Here is a 22,173-nt window from a genome sequence, read left to right as displayed (position 1 = left end):
CCCTACTGTGTGCCAGGCCCTACACTAGAGTTCAGTAAGCATTGTGCACCTACTGTGTGCCAGGCCCTGCACTCAATGCTGGAGATCAGCGGCGAGGCCACAGCTAGGGAAATGGGAGGCAGGTTATGGTGAATCAAGAAGACGCCTTCCCAGCTGCCCTGTGATGTCTTTCCTCTTTGGGAGCAGCATCCCTTCTCCATCACCTCTTAGGTACCTCCTTTGAGGTTTATCCCATCTAACTGGCTCCTGCTGCTGCCTGGGATGCTGACTGGCGTTTCTACTTTCTTGTCTTGCAGTATTGGCAGAGATGTGATTGAGATTTATTGGAATCTTCCTGGTTTTGGGAATAGTTATCTTGGGCAGTTTGGGGGAATGAAAAGTTTTGGGCTCAGTTCGCTGTCAGGAGGCATTAAGGTGGCCTGCTGTGTGCTAGGTGGGCACTGTGCCAGAACCTAAGTCAGGACAATCCCGAGACAGATCGGTCTGGGCTGTGATTTCCCCATCCTCCAGCGTGGGGATCAGACAAGGTGATCTGGAAGGTCCTTCCCGCTCTGGCATGACTATCCTTTTCTTGGGGTCCTTAGGGAAGGAAAATAGAGAGGGATTGTCCTTCCCTCTCACTCCCACCCTTCCTGAACTCTGTCATTGCTTGGCACTAGAGTTGACCGTGGTGCGTTGGATCCACCGGTGTGAACCCTGGTCTGAGAAGGAGGGGGTGGTTCTCATTCTGACTCCTTCAGCAGTTTGCTGTGTGACCTCAGACAGATGTGAGCCAGCAGGGTGACGTGAGAGCTGGGGGATGGGGGGATGGAGGGTCACCTCCCAGACTGAAATGTAGTGTCCACGATGAGAGAGGTGAGAATTCTGCCGTACTCTGCCATGCTGGGCCTGATCCTGTGGGGAGTGCTGGGCTCCGGACTTAGTCAACAGACGTTTATGAAGCACCCACCCAGTGTGGTGGGGTGGAAGGAGCCAGAGGAGCTGGGCTGAAGCCCACTTCTGACACTTACTGTCTGTGTGTAAGTAGTCTTGGGGAAGTCACAACTTCTCAGCCTTGGTTTGCTCATCTGTAAAATAGGGATAATGGTACCGCCTACTTTCTAGGGTGGCTGTGAGGACTAAATGAGATCATATTTGTAAAGCGCTCAATAAACACTAGTTATTTATAGTAGTTATGCGCCGCTGCCCATCTCTTTCTTCTGTCTCTGGCATTCTATAATGCTACAAGTTTCAGATTCAGTTCCCACACTGCCCAGGGATTCCAGGGGCCTGACAGGTGCCATCTGGCTGGCCACCGTCAGGGTCTCTGGCCTCCTGCCAGTGCCGCCCTCTCCCTCATCTGCAGGCCAGGCACATCCCCGCCTCCGCCTCCTTTGTGTTCCCTGAGAAGGGGAAGCTGCGGCGGGGATGACAGGTTGGCAGGGGATGAGGCTGGAGGCGGGAGGGGGTGGGGGCTTCTCTTGACATGGTCCCTTTATCCTCTGGAATTCCATGGGCGGGAGGGAGGATGGGGGAAGAACCAGGACAGCTGAGCCATTCTTTCCCTCATCTCCTGGGCCCCTCAGGTTGAGCTGGGAGCTTCCCGGGTTCACTCCCGGCTTCCCCCCCAAAGCCCAGGGGCCTCTTCCCTTCTCTGCCCAGGATTCTGGTGTTTTCCTCACTGCCCTTTTTCTTATGCAGATGTCTTCCCCTCCCCCTCTCATCTCTCTCTTCTCCCTGCTCGCCCTCCTTCCTCCCCAATCTTCTGTCCTCTTCACCTCCTTTCTCTTGTTTCTCTCTCTTCTTTCCCTTCCTCTTCCCCTTTCTTGTCCTCTCTTGTCACTCCCCATCTTTTCTTTCCCTTCTCTACCTCCATCTTTCCTTCCTCTCCTCCTCTTGGCCCCCTCCTAGCCTGCGGGGCTCTGCAATTCTTTCTGGGTCTGAGAAGGTTGTCTTGGTTATTTTGCCCTTCCCCCTGCCAGCCTGCCAGCCTTCCAGATAGTCCTTAGACTGCCCTGCCCCGCTGGGCTGTGGAAACAGGGTTGGACACTGTGAATGCCTTTCCCAGAGCTATCCTGACCCATTCATAGGAAGCTGGGCCAGTGACTGCAGACTCAGTATCCTCCATCCCTTCTCTGTCCCCCTTGCTGAGACAGCTGAGTGGCACAGTGTTGGGGTGGAGTCGGAAAGACCTGAATTCAAGTTTTGCCTCAGATACTTATTAGTTGTGTGACCCTGGGCAAGTCACTTAATCTCTGTTTGCCTCAGTTTCCTCATCTGTAATATGGGATAATAATAACAGCTACCTCCAGGGCTGTTGTGAGGATTAGATGAGATATTTCTAAACCTTAAGGCTCTATGTTTAAAGCGATTCTTATTATTGTTATTACATAATGCCTGGTACACAGTTAAGCACTTACTAAATGCTCTATCCACTGCTCTATTTATATTTATTATTGGTCTCTGAGAAAGCTCTGCTTGGCTTGGTGACAAGGACTGTCTCCCTTAGGCCTGGATTGATTCATGGAACAGAAGGGACCTTTTCCCCCATTTTACAGATAAGGACATTGAGGCTCAGAGAAGAGGCATGAGCTGTCCATTATATGGTGACTTAGTGGAAGAGCCAGGGCACGAAACTCTGTCTCCCAGTTCAGGCTTCTTTCTTCTGCTGCCTTTTTTTTTTTGCTTTGTGGTGAGGTATTTGAGTTAAGTGACTTGCCCAGAGTCACACAGCTCGTGAGTGTTATGTGTCTGAGGTCAGATTTGAATTCAGGTCTTCCTGACTCCAGGCCCGGTACTTCATCCACTGCATCACCTAGCTGCCCCATCTTCTGCTGCTTTTTGACCCTCCCCTGTTCTTAAGGCAAGCCTTCCTGCTCCTGGCGTCTGGTTGGAATTTAGACTCATCTCAGAGCTGGGGGGGCCTTCAGAGGACATTCAGTCCAGCCCCTACATACCCAAGAGTCCGGTCCCCAGCACACGGTCACGCATCCTTCTCTGCAAGGCCTCTGCTGACAGGGAGCCATTCCAGGGAACTGAAGCCTCCTCTCATCCTTCCTGCTTCTTCCCTTTGCTGCCAAGTGGAGTGAGGGTCTCACAGCTATTTGACGATGTTCCCCCCCCCCCCCCCCCCAACTCCTCCCTTCCCCCGGGGGGCCTGCAGAGTTCCTGGATGCATATTTCCAGTCTGTCCCCCAACCCTCATGGCTCCCTGGCCCAGCTTGTCCTCTAGCCTGACACTTTCTGCCATCTCTGAATTCCTCTTGTGTTCCTGGCCTGTGGGCACACAGTCTAACCCTTACTTCCATACTGAGTGTTTGAGTGGTCATGAGGTCCAGGATTTCTGATCCCCTGCAGTGGTGTGGCTCTGCTCAATCCTAGAAGGACCATGGGCATCAATGGAATCACTTGATCCAAGAATTTTTAGTTTTTTATCTATTTATTTATTTATTTATTTATTTTAGGCAATTGGGGTTAAGTGACTTGCCCAGGGTCACACAGCTAGTGTCAAGTGTTTGGTCTGAGGCTGGATTTGAACTCAGGTCCTTCCAACTTCAGGGCTGGTGCTCTATCCATTGCACCGCCTAGCTGTCCACATTTTAAGTTTTTAAAAATGATTTTACAACTATACTTTCTCCTCTGAGCAAATGTGCTTTAAATAGAAATAATTACAAGTTAATCAAATGAGATAATAATTGTAAAGTGCTTAGCACAGAACTTAGCACATAGTAGATGCTTGTTCCCTTCCTTTCTTCCCTCCAGGTATTGTAATTTTACTCTGAAATAAAAAAAAAAGTTCCCTCTGCTATCTAGTATGTTTAAAATGCGTTGCATTAATTGGTGCCTCTTGGTGCTTTGAGGTATCACTGTTGAGGAAGGAAGTTGTGACTGCCTGTTGATGTCCTTAAATGTCACCTTACCTGCATGGCAGAGGAGAAAAGGACCAGAATTTGGAGCCAGAGGATCTGGGTTCTAATTCGTCATCTGCTACTTACTACCTGTATAGCCTTGGGTCAGTCATTTTACTTCTCCATGGGCCTGTTTCTACATACCTAAAATATAGAGATGTGGCTAGGTGAGCTCTAAATCTTAAAAGTGATGGTAATGATAACTCATATTTATTGCATTTTAAGGATTATAAAGCAGTTCTTTTTTTCACAGCAAACTTCTGAGTTTAGTAGAGGAAGTTGCCTGTCCCATTTTATAGTTGAGGAAACCGAAGCAGAGGTTAAGCGACTTGACCAGGATCACACAGCTACTTAGTGTATGAGGCCGGATATGAACGTGGATCCTCCTCACTCCAGGGCTGGTACTCTGTACACTGCACCATGGAGCTGCCCCTGAAACTGAGTCTCAAAGAGATGAAATGACGTGGTCAAAGTCACCTATCTCAGAAAGTTATCTCAAAATCCTGACCCCTGGTCTTCTGAGTCCAGCATGGTCTGAAGCCAAGGAGATTCACGACATTCTGGGATTAGACCAGTGTGAGGCATGGGGTGGGAGGGCTGGGGGTGTGGGATCTAGAGCAGCGGCCCATTGGGCCTAGCGAGCGGCCCTCTTGTTCTCCCCAGGCTGGTCAGAACCAGGGATCATCCGGGAGCTGGGATGACAGGCCCCTGGCCCATTCCCTTGCCTAGTGATCATTCTGGAGTAGATCATCCAGCATTTTGGCTTACCCAGACCAGAGGTGTGGGGGGTCCCGGATCTAGGGCTGGCAGGAATCTTGGAGGGTCTGGTCTAACTCCTCCCAGCTCCGCTTTAACAGAGGGAGAGGCTGAGGCCCAGGGACAAATGAGATAATAATTGTAAAGTGCTTAGCACAGAACTTAGCACATAGTAGGTGCTTGTTCCCTTCCTGTGACAGAAGTAGGTCCTCCGACTCCAAATTAGGTTTCCGTCCATCGTTTCCTTTACCTGATGCCCTAGGCTGCTTTGACGTGGCGACTTCTTCACAGCTTATTAAAGAAGGAGGGTAGAACATCGAGATGGTTGATTTTCTACCGTATTATTATTAGGGTCTTGGTCTGTTGATGTCTTATTTCTTCCCTTTATGAGATGTGTGTGTGTGTGTGTGTGTGCACACATGTGCGTGCACATGTGTAGGATGGCTTAGACCTATGATTTCACTGGTCTAGGGAACTCTGGGTCTATTGACACCTGATGGGCAGTCACGGCTTTCGGGCCTGGCCTGAGGTGCCGGGACATTAAGTGACTTGCCCAGGGTCTCACAGGCAGTCTTGTTAGGGGCAGGCCTTGAATCCTGACTTGGAGGCTGGCCCTCTAGCCTTTCCTCCATGTAGTCCACCTTTCCCTCTCTCCCTTTTCCTTCTTTCCTCTCTCTCTCACTCTCTCACCTGCCTATCCCCTCTTGATATACATTGGCTTATAACCTCAATAGCAACAATCCCACGGGGTAGGCAAGGTAAGTATTATTGTTTCCATTTTGGAGATGAAGAAATTGAGATCCAGAGAAGCCAAGTGCCTTGCCCATGATCACACAATCCAGACCTTCTGACTCCCTGGCCCATTCCCTTTGCCGCCCCTTCTCATTAGCTCCAGCTGGGGTGGGGGGTCTCTAGTTGGCAAGCAACGTCTTGTCCTTCTTTAGCCCATGACTACCTGGAGGTTTCTCAGAAGGACTGAATCTCAGAATTGGAAGTGACCCAGGAGGCTGCTGGCCGCCCTGAACCTGCCCATGAGAGCCTTCTACAGCATCCCTGACGAGTGGCTCAGGTATAGACCTCTATGAGGTCTGCTCTAGTCCAGCCTTCCCTTTCCATCTTACAGATGAGGAAACTGAGGCCCACAGATGATAAGTGTCTTGTGTAGGGCTACCAAGGTAGAAAGTAGAGATGGGATGTAAAGCTGACTTGATGACCAAAAATTCAGCTTTTTTCCTGTTATACTATATATATGGCCACCCTCATCTTGATTCCTGAAGGGCCTAGGATGGGAGGCTTAGCACCTCCTCAACAGGCCAGCCTACCTTGGGGTTAATGGTTGAGATTTCCCTTCTATTGAATTGTAACCTGTCTCTGCAATTCCTGCCCATGCTCCTGGTTCTGCCCTCTGGGGCTAAGCAGAGCCAGGCTGAGCCTTCTCCACACCTCAGCTCTTTATGACCTTGAGGCAATGATTAGATCTCCTCAAGTTTTCTCTTCTCCACAAGCATGTTTTCGTTTTCTCCAACTGGTGCTTCTATGGCTGGTACTCATGAGCTAATATGACCCTTCCTGAAATATGGGTCTCTGAGGTTTGCTTTCCTTACCTGTAACTTGGGCTTGTGTATGTGTGTGTGTGTGTGTGTGTGTGTGTGTGTGTGTTAGGAAGACCCGAGTTCAAATCTAGCCTCAGACACTTCCTAGCTATGTGACCCATGGCAAGTCACTTAACCTCAGATCATCCGACAAAACAGAACCACTAGAGAAGGAAATGGCAAACTATTCCAGTATCTTTGCCAGGAAAATCCCAAGTGGGATTACAAAGGGTCAGACATGCCTGAAACAACTAAATAACAACAGCCACTGGATAGATATATGTGCAGACGTCTGCGTGTGATGTGACCTCATGGTGGGATTTCCTTCTGTGCGTGTATGGGTTGGGTGAGACGGCCACTGAAGTCTCTCCTGACTCTCAGATGCTGTGCTTCGGGGCGATGATTCCCTCTCGTCTACTGAATGGGGTTGGTGTGAGGCAATCTTTCTAGGCCATAAAGCAACAAAGAAAGGGGAGTTGTTAGCAGTATTGTCCTGTGGGGTCTGGAAGAGGATGAAACCATTGCTGGGGGGGCCTGGAGGCCATGAGAACGGGCCTCCCCTGCAGAGACGGAGGGGGGGAGAGCATCCACAGAGAGATTTCAGCAAAGGAATTTGATTTCCTTCCAGACGAGGGTACTGGGACCTCAGGGTCAGGCCCGGGGCATTGCCGAGCCGTTTGATGGAGGGCCTGGCGGAGGGGTCTGATTTCCCCAAGCCAGCCTGGGTCTGCAGCTGCAAACATCTGGGTTCCCCCTCAGGGTGGCTGGCTGCCAGCTGGGGGGACCGCCAGGGCCCAGCAGAGGAGGCAGGTGGTGGGGGTGTGGGAGAGACACCAGATTCTTCTCTCCTAGTCAGGGGAATGCGTTGGAGCCTGCCGGGGAGCAGCTGTGGCCAGCTGCTCTTTGGCCCTCCTCCACCTTCCACCCTCCACCCTCCACCCTCGGTCCCTCCCCTCCGCCTATTCCTCTGGGCCTTCTCCCTTTTTCTGAGTTCTCCCCCTTCTGTCCAGCAGCCCATTCCCCTACGTCTCCTTCCTGTGCATCTTCTTGTGGTTCAGACCGGGTGTTAGGAGGTGGGAAGCCCAAGGAAGCAGTGCTTTGGATGTCACTAGGTCCTGGCCTGGGAAGCAGAGGACTTGGTGCTCGCCTCAGCGCCGTCACTTTGAGCGGCAGAGATAAACCAGAGGGCGGCCGAGTTGGTGACCGCCTCTGGGCTGTGTGCGAGGTCATGCCGCAGGGGTCGGGTGAACAGACTGGGATGTTTAGTCTGCAGGAGAGCCTGGACATGGGGAGCCGTAATGGATGTCTTTAGGTATTCCAGGGCTTGTCACGGGGGAGAAGGTTAACTTTGGGGTCAGACTAGAAGGCCTGTTAGCTCTCTGCCTGTGACCCCATGAGCCTTGCTCTGCTTGACCCCAGGGGGCACAGTTGGGAGTGCTAGGTGGGGGAGGGGGCTGCAGAGAGGCCCACAATCAGAAGGGTGAATGCCAGGCTGGAATGGGTGGTCTTTGGAGGTAGTGAGCTCCCCGTCACTGGAGAGCTTCAAGCAGAGGCCGGATGAGCCCTTGTGGGTTATACTATTGAGGGGATCCTTGTTAGGTATAGTCTGGACTTGGGTGGCCTCTGGGGCCCCTTTCATCACTGACATTCAGTGATCCTGTGATGACATTTTATAGGATCATTCATTTCAGTGTTGGAATGACCCTTGGAACCCATCTAGTGTCCCTTACCCCTCATTTTATGGATGAGGAAACTGAGGCCTGGGGGAGGGGAGAAGTGGCCTTGGCCATGATGACCCATGTAAGTGGCTGTTCTAGGATGAAACCCAAGTCCTCTGATGTTCTCTTTTCCCACTATGCCACGGCTGCCTTCATCCCAGCTTCTCCGGGCCTCCAGTTTTTCGGTTTGTGACTGTGGAGTCTCATCTCTTCTGCCTTCCACCAGAAAAAAAAGAGAACTTGGTTGGTGTTTGGACCCTTTGGAGATGGGGCCCTTGTAAACACAAGGTGTTGTGTTAATAAAGCTGTCTTAGGAAGGCTGCTGGGAGTTGTCAGCTATGACAGGGCCCCAGGGAAGAGAGGAGGAAGGTATTTCCAGACCAGAAAGGGACGGCTGAAGCTTTTGGGAGGTGCCGGGCAGGAGGCAGATGGATCATGGTCACAGTCACCCCAGCCTGCCTTTGGCCAAGGGAGAGTTGGGCAAGACTGGAACCCAGAGTCCAGTAGCTGTTGAGTCATGGCTTATAGTGCTCCAGAAAGGAGGCCAGGCTCTCAGGTTTGATTCCTCTGTGGGCCACTTAGCTCGGGGTAGTGGACAGGTGGCCGGCTTTAGAGTCAGGAAGGCATGGGCTCGGGTCCTTCCTCTGAGATTACAAGTCCCCCATCTGCAAATATATCATCATTATTATTACAGGGTCCCTTCTGGCCCTGAATCTGTGATCCCAGCAGGCTGCAGCTCTAGACGAGACTCGAGTTCAAATCCTGCTTCAGACACTTCTGTGTGTGACCCTGGGCAAGTCTCTTGACCCCTCTCAGCCTTGGCCTTTTGGGTCCCTCTCAGCTCTAAACTCTTTGATGCCAAGTTCCATTGAACTCTAGACCGTTGGTTTTCCCCATCTCCATTGCCCTTTCCATCTCCTCCTCCACAGATCGCATCCTGAGGCTGCTGCCCCTGGATTATGGGTACGACGGCCAGCACTGCCCAGCAGACGGTGTCGGCGGTGACAGGCCCCCCATTCGAGGGCCTCCAGGGCTGCGGCGGCATGGATGACCGCCACTCACTCAGCATTCACTCCTTCCAGACCGCTGGCCCTCATAACAGCCGGGCCAAGTCCATCATCACCAACAAAGTGGCCCCGGTCGTGATCACGTGAGTGACCCCCTGGCCCCCACAGCCCCGGGGATGCTTGTCCCTAACGATCTGAGCGGATGCTGCCTGAGATGAACAATAGGGGCTAGGATGGAAGGGGACAGTCAGTGTGAAGGCCCAGGCCCCCAGTGGCCAAACCCGGCTCTCCAGGGACCCATCCTTGGCCAGGTCACTCCCTGTTTCAGGGCCTCAGCTGTCTCCTCTATAAAGTGAAGGTGGTTGACGAGATGATCTCTAAAGTCTGCCTGAATTCTAAAATACCAGGGTCCTGTGAGAGGTAAATAGCAGCCCATCTTCCAGGGCAAGATTTCCACAGTGACCCAGCTGATTGACCTTGAACCAGTCTGTTTCCCTGGGCTTCTACTGCCAACCTCAGATATGAAATTAAAGCTTTGGATCAGTGGACCTGTCAGATTCTGTTAATTCACTGGATGGGGGGGGGTGGAGAAGCACGTCTCCAGCTCCCGGCCCCCTCCTGCCCACCCAAGTAATGAGGAGAATGAACCTCAGAGACCAACAGGTCATGGTAACTCTCTGCTCTTAGGTCAGCATCTCTGGGAAGGTGGAAGGAAGCAGGAAAGTCAATCCTTGTGTTTGGGGTGGGGCAGTGGAGGAAGAAGCTAGGCAGTGGGGCCTAGAGGGAGTGGTTCTGGGCAGTCTGAGGAGGCCCAGGCTCCGGGAAGTTTGCTTGTTGGGACTCCAGCAGGAGCAAGATGGGGCAGGAGGAGGGCGGAGCTCTAGGGTTCTTGGCCAACTCACCTGTGCGTGTGGGAGAATTAGAATGGCCTTTGCTGTTACTGTGATAGCCATCACAGAATCACTCACTGCCCAGGTGGATCAATGATTCAGCCATTCAGGATTGATTAAGCACCTACTGTGTGCCAGGCACTGTACTAGATGCTGGGGAAGTAAAGACAAGAGAAAAATGCCTGCCTCATGGGGTCTGTTCTCTTCCGGGAGTTTTAAAATCCATAAAGAACATTGATATTCTTTTTAAAAAAATTTTATTTATTTATTTTTTCTCATTGATATTCTTTTTTTTATTAATTTATTTTGATTTATCAATAATCACTTCCATATGCTTTTGAGTTTAAAATTTTTCTCCCCCTTCCTCCCCACCACCCTCCCCAAGACAGTGCATAATCTGACATAGGCTATACATTTACATTCATATTAAACATATTTTCACATTAGTGATGTAAGTAGAAATTAAAACCAATAGGAGGAACCATCAGAAAGAGGAAACAAAACTCAACAGAAGAGAAAAAAATTAGCAATTTGGCTTCCATTGTTCTTTCTTTGGGTGTGGATAGCATTTTCCATCACAAGGTCTCTGGAGATGTCTTAGATCCTTGTGTTGCCAGGAAGGGTTAAGTTTATCAATATTAGTCATCACGCAACGTGTCTGTTACTGTGTACAACGTTCTCTTGATTCTGCTCGCTTCACTCAGTATCAGACCATACAAGTCTTTCCAGGTTTTTCTGAAGGCAGCCTGTTCATCATTTCTTATAGAACAATAGTATTCCATCACATTCATATACCACAACTTGCTCAGCCATTCTGCAACTGATGGGCATCCTCTCAATTTCCAATTCTTTGCTACCACAAAAAGAGCTGCTATGAATATTTTTGTACATGTGGGTCCTTTTCCCATTTGTGTGATCTCTTTGGGATATAGCCCTAGAAGTGCTATTGCTGGGTCAAAGGGTATGCACATTTTTAATAGCCCTTTGGGCATAGTTCCAAATTGCTCTCCAAAATGGTTGGATCATTTCACAACTCCACCAACAATGCATCAGTGTTCCAATTTTCCCACATCTTCTCTAACATTGATCATTTTCCTGTTTTGTCATGTTGGCCAATCTGATAGGTGTGATGTGGTACCTCAGAATTGTTTTGATTTGCATTTCTCTAATCAATAGTGATTTAGAGCATTTTTTCATATGACTATAGATGGCTTTAATTTCTTCATCTGAGAACTGTCTGTTCATATCCTTTGACCATTTATCGATTGGGGAATGGCTTGTATTCTTATAAATTTGACTTAATTCTCTATATATTTTAGAGATGAGACCCTTATCAGAGAGACTGGTTGTAAAAATTCTTTCCCAATTTTCTACCTTCCTTATAATCTTAGTTGCATTGGCTTTGTTTGTGCAGAAACTTTTCAATTTAATGTAATCAAAATTATCTATTTTGCTTTTCGTAATGTTCTCTATCTCCTGTTTGGTCATGAATTCTTCTGTTCTCCATAGATCTGACAGGTAAACTATTCCTTGCTTTCCCAGTTTGCTTATAGTATCAGCCTTTATATCTGAATCATGAACCCATTTTGACTTTATTTTGGTATGTGGTGTGAGATTTTGGTCTATGCCTAGTTTCTGCTATGCTCTTTTCCAGTTTTCCCAGCAGTTTTTTTCAAAGAGTGGGTTCTTATCCCAGAAGCTGGGGTCTTTGGGTTTATCAATTGATATTCTTTAAAATTAAATTTTATTTTGTTCAAATAACTGGTATGGATTTGCTCCTCCCCTCCCTACTGAAAAGAGTATGGATATTTCAAAGGATGTTGTGGAGGCTCTTTCTGTAAAGGAAATAAATAGCTGAGCAGACTGGAAGCCCCCTGAGGGCAGGGAGGGAAGTCCTGGTCTTACTCCCTTCCGGCTCCTCCTGTGGTACCACCCACAGGGCCTTTTCCACAGCTGCTGGTGGTGGTGGTGGGCGGGCAGCAGCCTCAATGCTTTACCAGGTCTGTGAAACCAGTCAGGAGGGAGGCTCCTCCGGGCCCCCCCCAAGCCTTGAGATTTGGTTTCCTGAGCTGCTATGGCTAAAGACTTCATGTGCTTGTAGCCAAGCCGGAGGCTCGTCACTGGAAGAGCAGTGCGCATCATCCACTCTGCGCCTGCCCTCCAGTGCGGGTGAGGCCCCTCGCAGCAGCTTCTGGGCCAGCAGAGCCTTTGAGAGCCGGGGGCCCCTTAGTCCAGGGTCACACTGAGGCAGTGGAGGGGAGGAGGCCCCCAGCAAGTGGCTGGTGGACCAGGTACCCAAGCCCCTTCCACGCGGAGCTACTGCCACTCATCTGTCTGTTTGGCTTAAAGTGGGCCAGGCCCGAATCTCTTTACTGTTACAACCCTCGTTTGAGGTTGGTCGGGGGGAGGGATTGGGGAAAAGAGGGAGCTGGAGACTGTGAGCGGCAAACCTGCTGGAAGTGGGTGGAAGCTGCTGGAAGCACAGGGAGTGGGTGGTCAAGGTAGGGTGGGGGTGGTGGTGGTGGTAGTAGTAGTGGTAGTGGTGGTAGTAGTAGTAGTAGTAGTGGTAATAATAATAAGAGTAGTAGTAGTAGTAACAGCAGCAGTAACAGTAGCAGTGGTAGTAATAGTAGTAGTAGTAGTGGTAGTAGTAGCAACAGCAGTAGCAGCAGCAGTAGTAGTGGTAGTGGTAATAATAATAATAATAGTAGTGGTAGTAGCAGCAGTAGCCGTAATAGTAGTAGTGGTAATAATAATAATGATAGCAGTAGTAGTAGCAGCAGTAGCAGTAGTAGTAGTAGTAGTAGCAGCAGCAGCAGCGTAGTAGTGGTAGTGGTAATAATAATAATGGTAGTAGTAGTAGTGGCAGCAGCAGCAGCAGCAGTAGTAATGCCCAGCTCAAGTTCCACCTTGGGAGGGTTTTTCGCTGGCCCCTAGCTGATATTGCCTTTCATTCTTGTTGAAAGAGAAAACCCTTGTAACACATACTCAAAGTCAAGCAAACTAAAGCCCCATCTTGACCGTGTCCAGAAATGGGCGTCTTGTTCTGCAGCTTGAATCTCTCACCTCTCTGTCAGGAGGTAAAAGATGTGCCATTAGAGTGTAAACTCCTTTTTTTTATTATTATTGATTTTTATTTATCTAGCATTTTCTAGGGATGTGTTGATTTTTTAATAATACCCTGTACATCTCGCTTTTTACAGGTTTTTCTGTAGTTCTCTGCATTTCTCGTATTTCTTATAGTATAATTCCTTCATATTTATATATCATAGATTGTTCAGCCATTCTCTAATAAATGGGTCCGTATTTTAAGTTTTTTCCCCCTCTGTTGAAGAGTACTGCTGTGAGTATATTATCTTATTTGAACCTGCTATCTGTATCTGATTACATTGGTTATATACACCAAAATGTATATTATAATTATATAATTACACCTATATAATATATATTATATATATAATTATATGTAACATATAATTATGTAATTATTATAACGAATAATTATAGTCAGTGGTCACCAATCTTTTACTAGTTTTTTAAGCAGAAATCTAAATTGTTATCCAAGTGGTTGGTCCGATCAGAATGTAAGCTCCTCGAGGATAGGGCTTGTTTTGGCACTCAGCCCGGGGCCTGGTACATAAGTAATCCCTTAATAAATGCTTGTTGAGTGACTTATCTTCCATTTCTGTAGAGCTTTTAAAGTCTACAGAGTCCTTTGGCCACCCATCACCCACAGGCCTTGGGAGGTAGGGAGTCCAGGCTTGCTAATGCTCATTTTACAGATCAGGAAACAGTGTCCCTACTCTCAGATTAGAGCTTCCACATTGATAAAAGGGCTGGAGGAGGGGGAGAAGGGGAGGTGAGTATCTGTGACTTATGGGCTCCTGGGAATGGCATGAGGCAGCTTGGGGGCAGTGGGCAGCCTTGCCCTTGACTCACGCTCTCTGGGACAGGTACAACTGTAAGGAAGAGTTCCAGATCCATGATGAGGTGCTCAAGGCCCATTACACAGTGGGCCGGATCTCAGAGGCCACGCAGGAGCACTACCTGGTCCAGGTGAGCCCCCCCCATCACCTTCCCCTCTCCTTCTCTTTCCTTCCCCTCATCTCTCTTCCTCTTCCCTTTTCCCCTCCTCCTTTCCCTTCTTTTTCCTCCTCTCTTTTCCTCTTTTCTCCTCTATTTCTTGCCTTCCCTTCATCCTGCTGACTTCTTCCTCTCTTTCCTTCTCTTCCGTTTTCTTTTTCCACCCCCTTTAAAAGCTCCCTAGTAATGGGAACTGTTGTCCTCCTTCTCTCTCCTCCCCTCCCTCTTCCCCTTTCTTTTTCCTCCTGCTTTCTTTTTCTTTCCCTTCCCCTCCTTTTCCTCTAGGGCCTCTGCGGCCCTTTCCCTTTGGATGGCTCACCTGAGCTGTCTGAGATCCCGAGCTTCCCATGGCCAAGGTCCATCCTGGGCCTAGGACCCAAGATCTGTCCCAGGCAGTCAATTGTTGGGTTGTTTATTTACCCATTTCTACATTCTGACCCACTCCCTCTGAGCTAACCAGGACCAGAGACTATTGAACAGACTGTCAAAACCCAAAAGAGACCTTAAAGACCCTTGAATTAAACCGTTTTATAGATGACCACGCTTGGCTCTCTACCTCCCATCACACAGCTCCACAGCGGCCGAGCTGAGCCTAGCCATGTGTAGACCTGGGGGGATGCATTTCTTCTTCCTGCTTTCCACTCCCTCAGCATCCAGGCCTTTCTGGTCTTCACGCGTCTGGGGAACCTCACCATCCAGCTGTCCTTCTGGCTCCCCTCTCTCTGGCGTGGCTTGTTTTGTGATTTTTTAAAAAATGAGCACAGTTGGGAATTTTCCTAACCTTTTACCCTCGCGGAGGCCTGGAAAGGAACAAGTTTGTTCATCCGTCTGGTCTAGGTGTCTGTTCTGCCGGTAGGCAGGGGGGATGGAGGAGATAACCTCTGAAGGTCCCTTCCAGCCTGAAGATTATCTGATGTTCCCAGGGTACTGAGGGGTCCCCAAGCAGAGGTTAAGCTAGTTGGATGCCCTCTGTTCCTTGGCTCACTGCCCCTCCACCTGAGTAGAATGTGTCCCTGTTGGCGGGAAAAGGACAAATGTGGCACATTCCACCCTGCCCTGCCCTAATTCACACTCAGACCTTCTGGGAGAGGCCCAGACCTCCCCTTTTCATCCTGCATTATGGCTACAGCTTCCTTTTCCAGCCCTTTGCTTCTCTCTGCCCTCTTTTACTAATTCTGGTTTCCAGCCCCTGGGACTGTCCACCACTCCCTGATCTTGTCCTGACCTTTCCTGTCATCTCCCACGCCTGGAACACAATCCTTCCTTATCTCTGTCTCTTGACTTCAAGGCCCAGGTCCCGCATACTATCATCTCTAATGGATTCCCATCCTTAGCCCAGCTCCCCCACCCACCCTCCACCTCCTCTTAGCTGAAAGGGTTTTCTCTTGCCTCAGATTTTCCTCCAGTACTCCACCTGGATCTCCTTCTGTCCTTACACTCTGCTCCATAGTATGCCTATTTGTATACACGTCCCATTTCCTCAATTAGAATGGAAGCTTTCTGAGGGCAGATTTGGTCCTTGGGTTGTATCTGCAGTACATGGTTCCCTCCTTTAACAGGAATTCAGCACACATTTGTTATTTGTCCTGGGGCCTCCTGGGAAATCATCTTCACCCAATTCACCTTATTTCTTTTCTTTTCTTTTCCTTTTTTTTTTTTAAATTCACCTTGTTTCTGAGAGCAGCTCCATGTAGTGGAAAGAGAGCTGCACCTGTAGTCAGAAGACTCAGGTTCAAATCCTGGTTCTTTTACTTAGAAGCTGAGTGACTCTGGGCAAGTCATTTGCCTTTCTGGGCTTCACCTGTAAACTGAGGGTTGGACTTCATGATTTCTCAGGTCCCCCAGAGCCAGCCACCCCCGAGGCTAGAGGGAAACAAGTTAAGGCCAACATTTGGTGACCCGAATGAAGCTTGTCCTGAGATGAATGGGAACCCCTTGAGATGGAATAAAGGGGCTCCTGTCACATCACTTAAGGTTGTACCCCCTCCTTCTAACTTTTCCAGGGACGCTACTTCATGGTCCGGGACGTCTCAGGGAAAATGGACGCCTTGAACACAACAGGGAGCTGCGGGGCCCCCAACTTCCGCCAGGCCCGAGGCGGGCACGCTGTGTTTGGCATGGGGCAGCCCAGCCTTGCGGGCTTCAAGAGGGTTCTCCAGAAACTCCAGAGCGATGGCCATAAGGTGGGCGGGGGCTGACTGTCTTACTCCATGTAAGGTTGGGGTTGGGGAGAGAACTAAGATGGCGGAGCAGAGATGAGTGGGTGGTGTGCAGGAGAAGACAGGAAAGTGGTGTGACTGAAGGTTAGTGTTTGTGATGGGGATGATGGTGGGGATGATGTTAGTGATGGTGGTCAGATTGGAGAGGTAGAAAGGCCAGATTGTGGAGGGGCCTTGGAAGCCAAGCCAAGGTCTTTGGGCCGTAACAGTGGAATACCATAGAACCTACTAGATTGTAAGCTCCTAGAAGGCAGGGCCCTTGTCTTCTTCATCGCCCTAGTTCCTGGCCTAGCTCTCTAAACACAGTAGATGCTTAATGTTTTTTAAATGACATGACTGTGTCAATAGGTATTTTCTGCATTGGAGACCTGCCCTGGGATCGGTGGGAGGCCCCTGCATGAAGAACCCTTGAGGGGAAGGAGGATAGGGATTGGGAAGGAAGGAAAAGAAAGGGAGCTTGAGATCCTAAGGGAAAGACACGGGACAGAAGATGGGTATGGACATCAGATGTGTGGTGTGGCCCTGCCTCATCTCCCTGGTTAGGATGTTGGCCTCTGGAGCGCAGACTGCGGTTCATGCAACTTTAGTCTCTCCCCATAGTACAGAGCCTTGCAGGTATTCAGTAAATATCTGTTTTAATGAATACATAATGAGGTCAGTGATAGTCAATGATAGGCGTATTGCATAGGAGGGCAGTGGCTGAGATGGTGACAGTGATGGCGGTAGGATGTTGGTGGTGAGGGTGTTGATGGTAGGAAGATCATGATGACAATGGCATTTATGGTATATGTCATTGAGGGGGGTAGGATGATGGCCGTGAGGATGGTGGTGTTAATGCTAGTGATGGTGATCATGGTAGGGGTGATGGCAATGATAGTGATGGTGGTGGTAATGGGTCCCTTCTTGGGCTCTCTGCAGGAGTGCATCTTCTTCTGTGTACGTGAGGAGCCCGTCTTGTTTTTGCGCATGGACAATGATTTTGTGTCTTACACGCCTCGGGACAAACAGAACCTTTGTGAGAATCTCCGTGGACTGAGCCCGGGTGTCCAGGTGGAGAGCCTAGAGCTGGCTATTCGGAAAGAGGTGATGGTGGGGGCAGGGGGGAGGATGTGGTGGGGTGCTGGCTGCCTTGTTGTTGGGTAGGGAATGTGCTAAGAATATCCTCTGGGCCCTGTGGGAATAGAAGGCTTAGTGCAAGATCACAGGGTCATTGATTCAGATCTGGAAGGACCCTCGAGTTCACCAAACCCATCCCCATCATTTTACAAATGAAAACTGAGACCCACAGAGGTTAAGTGACTTGCCCCAGGATACACAGCTAGTAAATGTATGAGGCAGGATTTGAACTCAGTTCTTCTGACTCCCAAGTCCAGTGCTTTATCCACTGTTTTCTCCAAGGGCTTCAGAGTCAGGAAGATATGGGTGGGAATCTTGCCTCAAATACTTAAAAGCTGTGTGACCCTAGGCAAGTCTCTTAACTTTTCTGACCCATGCAAGATTTTCTCATCTGTAACATAGGAGGGGGTTGGACTTAATGGGGAATAAACATTTGTTGAGTACCTCCTATGTGCCAGGCACTGTGCTAAATGCTTTTTACAAATATTATCTCATTTGCTCCTCACAACAACCCTTGGGGGTGGGTCCATTTTCCAGTTGATGAAACTGAGGCAAATAGAGGTAGATCTGAACTTGGGTCTTCCTGACTCCAGGCTTAGAGCTCTGTCCACTGTGCTACCAGCTGTCTCTGAGCTGGCCACTAAGGCCCCTTCCATCTCAAAAGTCACGATCGTCTGATCCTTTCTGGTCCAGATTCATGACTTTGCCCGGCTGAGTGAGAACACGTACCACGTCTACCATGACATTGAGCGCTTCCGGGAGGAGCCACACTTGGTGCAGGTCCAGAATGAGGATGACATCCATGTGACGGAGGAGGTGTACAAGCGTCCCGTCTTTTTGCTTCCATCCTACAGGTGACAGTCCAACCCACTGATGCACTGTTCTTTAGCCCCAGTGGTCACTGCCCCCGGCTGGGCTCTAGGCTACTGGACTCTCTCCCTGAATTCTACTTCTGGCTCACTGAGCAGGACCCTTAGACAGGGTCTTTGCCTATCCGAGGCCTCAGTTTTCCTGCCTGTACAATGGGCTGATTTATTTCGACCCTCTCCTTGACCATGGTTTGGCTATATACGTGGGGTCATAGCTTTGGAAGATACCCTCGGGGCATATGGGGGATTGTTTATGTCTTCCCCCTCTCCCTTTCATCTGTCTCTTTCCTTAAAAAAGATTTTTATTGATGCCTCTTATATTTATAGCTATCCATTTCATTTCTTTTCTTTTCTGTTAAACAAGCATTTATTAAGTGCCGAGGCACTGGGAGATATGTAAAAGTTAGATGAGACATGTTCTCTGCCCTCAGGAACTTACAGTCTAGTAGGGGATAAGATAGAAAATGTAATATCCCGTGGCACCTGATGCTTGAAGATTTTTGAAAACTTTTAATGCGTTCATTTCCAAACATGTCTGTCCTCCCTACTCCTCCCAAGTGATATCTTTGTGTCTTTCTGAAGGTGTCCCCCTTCTCTTCTCTCCCCATTGGGCCATCCCTTGCAATAAAATAGTAAGAAAGAAAATTAGTTCAGCAAATACAAGCAGTATATCAGTCATGCGTGTCTCTGCCCCCTTCAGGGTCATTCTGGTATGACCCATCCCCACTGAGCTCTTCCTCTCCCCTTTCACTGGATTTTCCAAAGGATTTGGGAATGAGGCTGGTGCGCTTGCTTCTGTTCTGCCCCTGGCCCAGCTCATAGAATGATAGGAAAGCTAGGCCCTCCTGCTTAGGGGGTGGGCTTAGGTCCTAGCCAGGACCGCCGGATGGGGAGCCAGAGTGTTTGGGTTCAGATGTTAGTCGGCTGTGTGCTGTGTGGCCTTGGACAGAGCACTTCCTCCTTCAGTCTTCTCCTTTGTAAAATAGGGTGGGGATTAGACTTGATGATTTCTAAGATCCTTTTTGTTCCTAATTCCACTGGTCAGTTGAGCCCTGGAGGGGAGAACTGGAGGGCTCCAGTTTCACATGATGTCAGCTCCGCTCCTCACCAGGGGGGGTCTCTCAGCCTTCTCTCCTCACCAGTGGGGGTCTCTTGGGACCCTCTCCTCACCTGAGGAGGGTTTCCACCTTGAGCCCTTTTCTCACCCCCTTGGGGTCTCCCAGTGATGAGCCATTGGTGACTTGACAGGTACCACCGACTGCCCCTGCCAGAGGATGGGGCACCCCTGGAAGCCCAGTTTGATGCTTTCGTCAGGTTCCTCCGGGTAAGCAAGGCATGGTGGGAAGTATGAGCGGGTGGAAGGCAGGCATTTCTGGGAGCTTGAACCCCAGAAGCCCCTCCTCAAGGCTCATTCCTCCGTGAAAGATCAGGGTGGGTGCCATGGGTTAACCCCCCCAACTTTGGCCGAGAGCTGAGTTACCCCTGGCCACGGGCTTACATTTGACCATGGCCAGCTTTCTCTCAGAGGCAGACCAGAGGGTGTGGGCGGCACAGCAGACCCATTCCCACCAGCTGGGCCATAACTTAAGGCTCCTCCCACTGCTCTGTCAGGAAGGTGGGCATAGTTTGATCATCTGAGCCACCAAGCCCAGGACAGGGTCCTGCTTCCCTGGGCTGCTCAGACCATAGTGTTGCATGATTGACAGTGTCTTACCTCCAGGAGAGCCCCAGCCTGCTGCCACTCCGGGACCCGTTGGGGGCACCCCCAGCCCTTCTCTTCAGCTGCCAGACCGGAATTGGCAGGACCAATCTGGGCATGGTCCTGGGCACCCTCGTGCTCTCTCACTGCAGGAGGACGACCAAGAGGCCAGAGTACGTGGGCCACAAAGGACTCGTGGGATGAGGGCAGGATGGGGGTGGGGGGCTGCCTCCCAGCAATGGCACTGAGTCGGGGGGCTGGCAGAGGAAAGAAGGCACTGGATTGGGGGCCGAGGACCTGGGCATGAGTCCTGGCCCCATCCCCATCTACCCGTGGGTCCTCCCTGGCTCTTGGCCCTGGTCCTAGGTGGGAACTCAGGCTGGGAAGCAAGATGCCTGGCTTCAGTGTCCAGGCCTGCTTAAGCCTTAATAGCTTAAAACTGCATTGAGACTTTTGGGACGCCTTGGCTATTATAATTGTATATAGTATATATGTATATGTGTGTGTGTGTGCGTGTGTGTGTGTGTATCTATCTATCTATCTACACACACACATACATATATATATATATATATATATATAGTATATAATCATATCTGGTCACACTGACCTAAATATAGGCCACCCCTGAATATGTCATATTGTTAAAATATGATCCCTTTGAAAGGCTTACACATATTATTTATGTGATAATAGCTAATGATAGCTAATATTTATATAGCACCTACTGTGTGCCAGGCACTGTGCTAAGGGCTTTATAGATTTTTTTAAAATCTCATTTAATCCTCACAACAATGCTGGGAGGTAGGTGCTATTATTATTCTCATTTTACAGATGAGGAAACTGAGGCAGGCAGTAGTTAAATGACTTGCCCAAGGTCACACAGCTAGGAAATAGCTGAGGATGGATTTGAGCTCGGGTTTTCCTGACTCTAGGCCCAGTGTTCTGTCTACTGCACCACCTAGCTACTGTCTGTGAGCGTGTGTGTGTGTGTGTGTGCGCGCATGCTATATAATATGTACTCTGAAAAAATGGCAGTGATTAGAGGCAGTTCTAAAGTCTCGCAGAAGCAGTATTTTTGGAAAAGGACTGCTGATCTCTGGAGCAGTTTAGTATTCGTAGTATGGGCTTGGGTGGATGGTTCCGTGAGGTGCCTTCTGCTGATGGGATTTTCCAGGCTGGGGGACCACTGGCCAGAGGTCATCCTGCACCGGCATTGTCTGTGAGAGCCGGGGATCCCTTGGGTGTTGTAAGGAGGCCTCAGGCTTCTCCCCTTTCATGCCCTCGTTCCCATCCCCCTGGCAGGGCAGCACCCCCACAAACTGACTCACGGCCTCTGGAGCACTTGGAGGTGGTACGGAGCTTCATCCGCATGGTACCCAAGGGCAGGCAGATTGTGGAGGAGGTAAGGGAGCCCTGAGGGAGATGGGAAGGAATGATTGCGGGAGGTGGGGACATGGCCTTCCAGCTGGCCACTCTCTCTGTTGATGATGTGGGTAGGGAGTGGCTTTTCCTTCTCCCTTCTCTCCCTCCCCCTCACCATCTTCTTTCTGTTTGCCTCAGTCCTTCTCTCCTCTCCATCTCCGCCCCCCCCATTCCTTTCTAGGTGGACCACACCTTAGCAGCCTGCTCAGAATTGCATAACCTGAAGGAGACTGTCTTTGAAAACCAGAAGATGTTGGAAGGGCTTGGCCGGGATCACCTGCAGGTGAGGCTGTGGTGGGAGCTCTCCTCAGAAAGGTTGGGCCCTCCATGTGTGGAGCGGGAGGAGAGCTGGGGGAGGACAAGGAGGTTGGGGTCTGCTCCTAGGGGGAGCCGTCCACAGTGTGACATGGAAGCTCCCGGGTGCCCCTCGAAGACAGGCCTTGTGATCCTAGAAATGCATCTGTCGTTGGCCACCCCCTGTCCCAGCTTAGCTTGGCTGCTGCTGTGGAGATGGCGCCCAGACCATCACGAGGCCCACAGTCCAAGCCTTGCAGCAGCTAGAGGTCCAAGCGGGTCTTGTGGTCCGCTGACATAGTCTTCAGTGCTCCAGAGAGGACGCTGTGTGACATTGAGGAAATACTGTTGAGTGGAGGGGATTTCAATCCCTGACCGTTGGGTTATAAGGCTAGCCCTTCTGGGACAGCCAGCACATTCTGCTCTGCCGGGTGAAGGGGCTGGATTAGCTGGTCTGTAACGCTCCTCTAGTCTGACATTCTGTGTACTCGGGTCTCTACCAGTTCTGACATTCTGTGTTCTACGGTTCCTTCTAGCTCAGATGTTCCATGTTCTATTTCCATAAAGCTCTTCTAGTCTGACATTCTGTGTACTCGGGTCTCTACCAATTCTGACACT

At 49.9% G+C, this 22,173-nt stretch overlaps 1 protein-coding gene across 1 annotated transcript in view; it reads left to right on the top strand.

Annotated features, from left to right (window-relative positions):
• The window catches only part of PALD1 (phosphatase domain containing paladin 1), a 103,896-nt gene that overhangs the window by 34,691 nt on the left and 47,032 nt on the right, over positions 1-22,173 (top strand). Inside the window, exons 2-10 of the mRNA XM_027840647.1 lie at positions 8,883-9,103; positions 13,804-13,906; positions 15,937-16,116; positions 17,071-17,235; positions 17,962-18,122; positions 19,386-19,461; positions 19,858-20,009; positions 21,142-21,241; positions 21,443-21,544. Coding sequence (XP_027696448.1) covers positions 8,913-9,103; positions 13,804-13,906; positions 15,937-16,116; positions 17,071-17,235; positions 17,962-18,122; positions 19,386-19,461; positions 19,858-20,009; positions 21,142-21,241; positions 21,443-21,544 — 1,230 coding nt within the window. The 5' untranslated portion in view covers positions 8,883-8,912. The remainder of the gene's footprint in view (positions 1-8,882; positions 9,104-13,803; positions 13,907-15,936; positions 16,117-17,070; positions 17,236-17,961; positions 18,123-19,385; positions 19,462-19,857; positions 20,010-21,141; positions 21,242-21,442; positions 21,545-22,173) is intronic.

The sequence above is a fragment of the Vombatus ursinus genome, unplaced genomic scaffold (assembly GCF_900497805.2).
Source record: "Vombatus ursinus unplaced genomic scaffold, bare-nosed wombat genome assembly UNPS02014847.1, whole genome shotgun sequence".
Lineage (NCBI taxonomy): Eukaryota > Metazoa > Chordata > Mammalia > Diprotodontia > Vombatidae > Vombatus > Vombatus ursinus.
The sequence above is the reverse complement of the archived record's forward strand: the minus strand, read 5'-3'. Positions and strand labels throughout refer to the sequence as shown.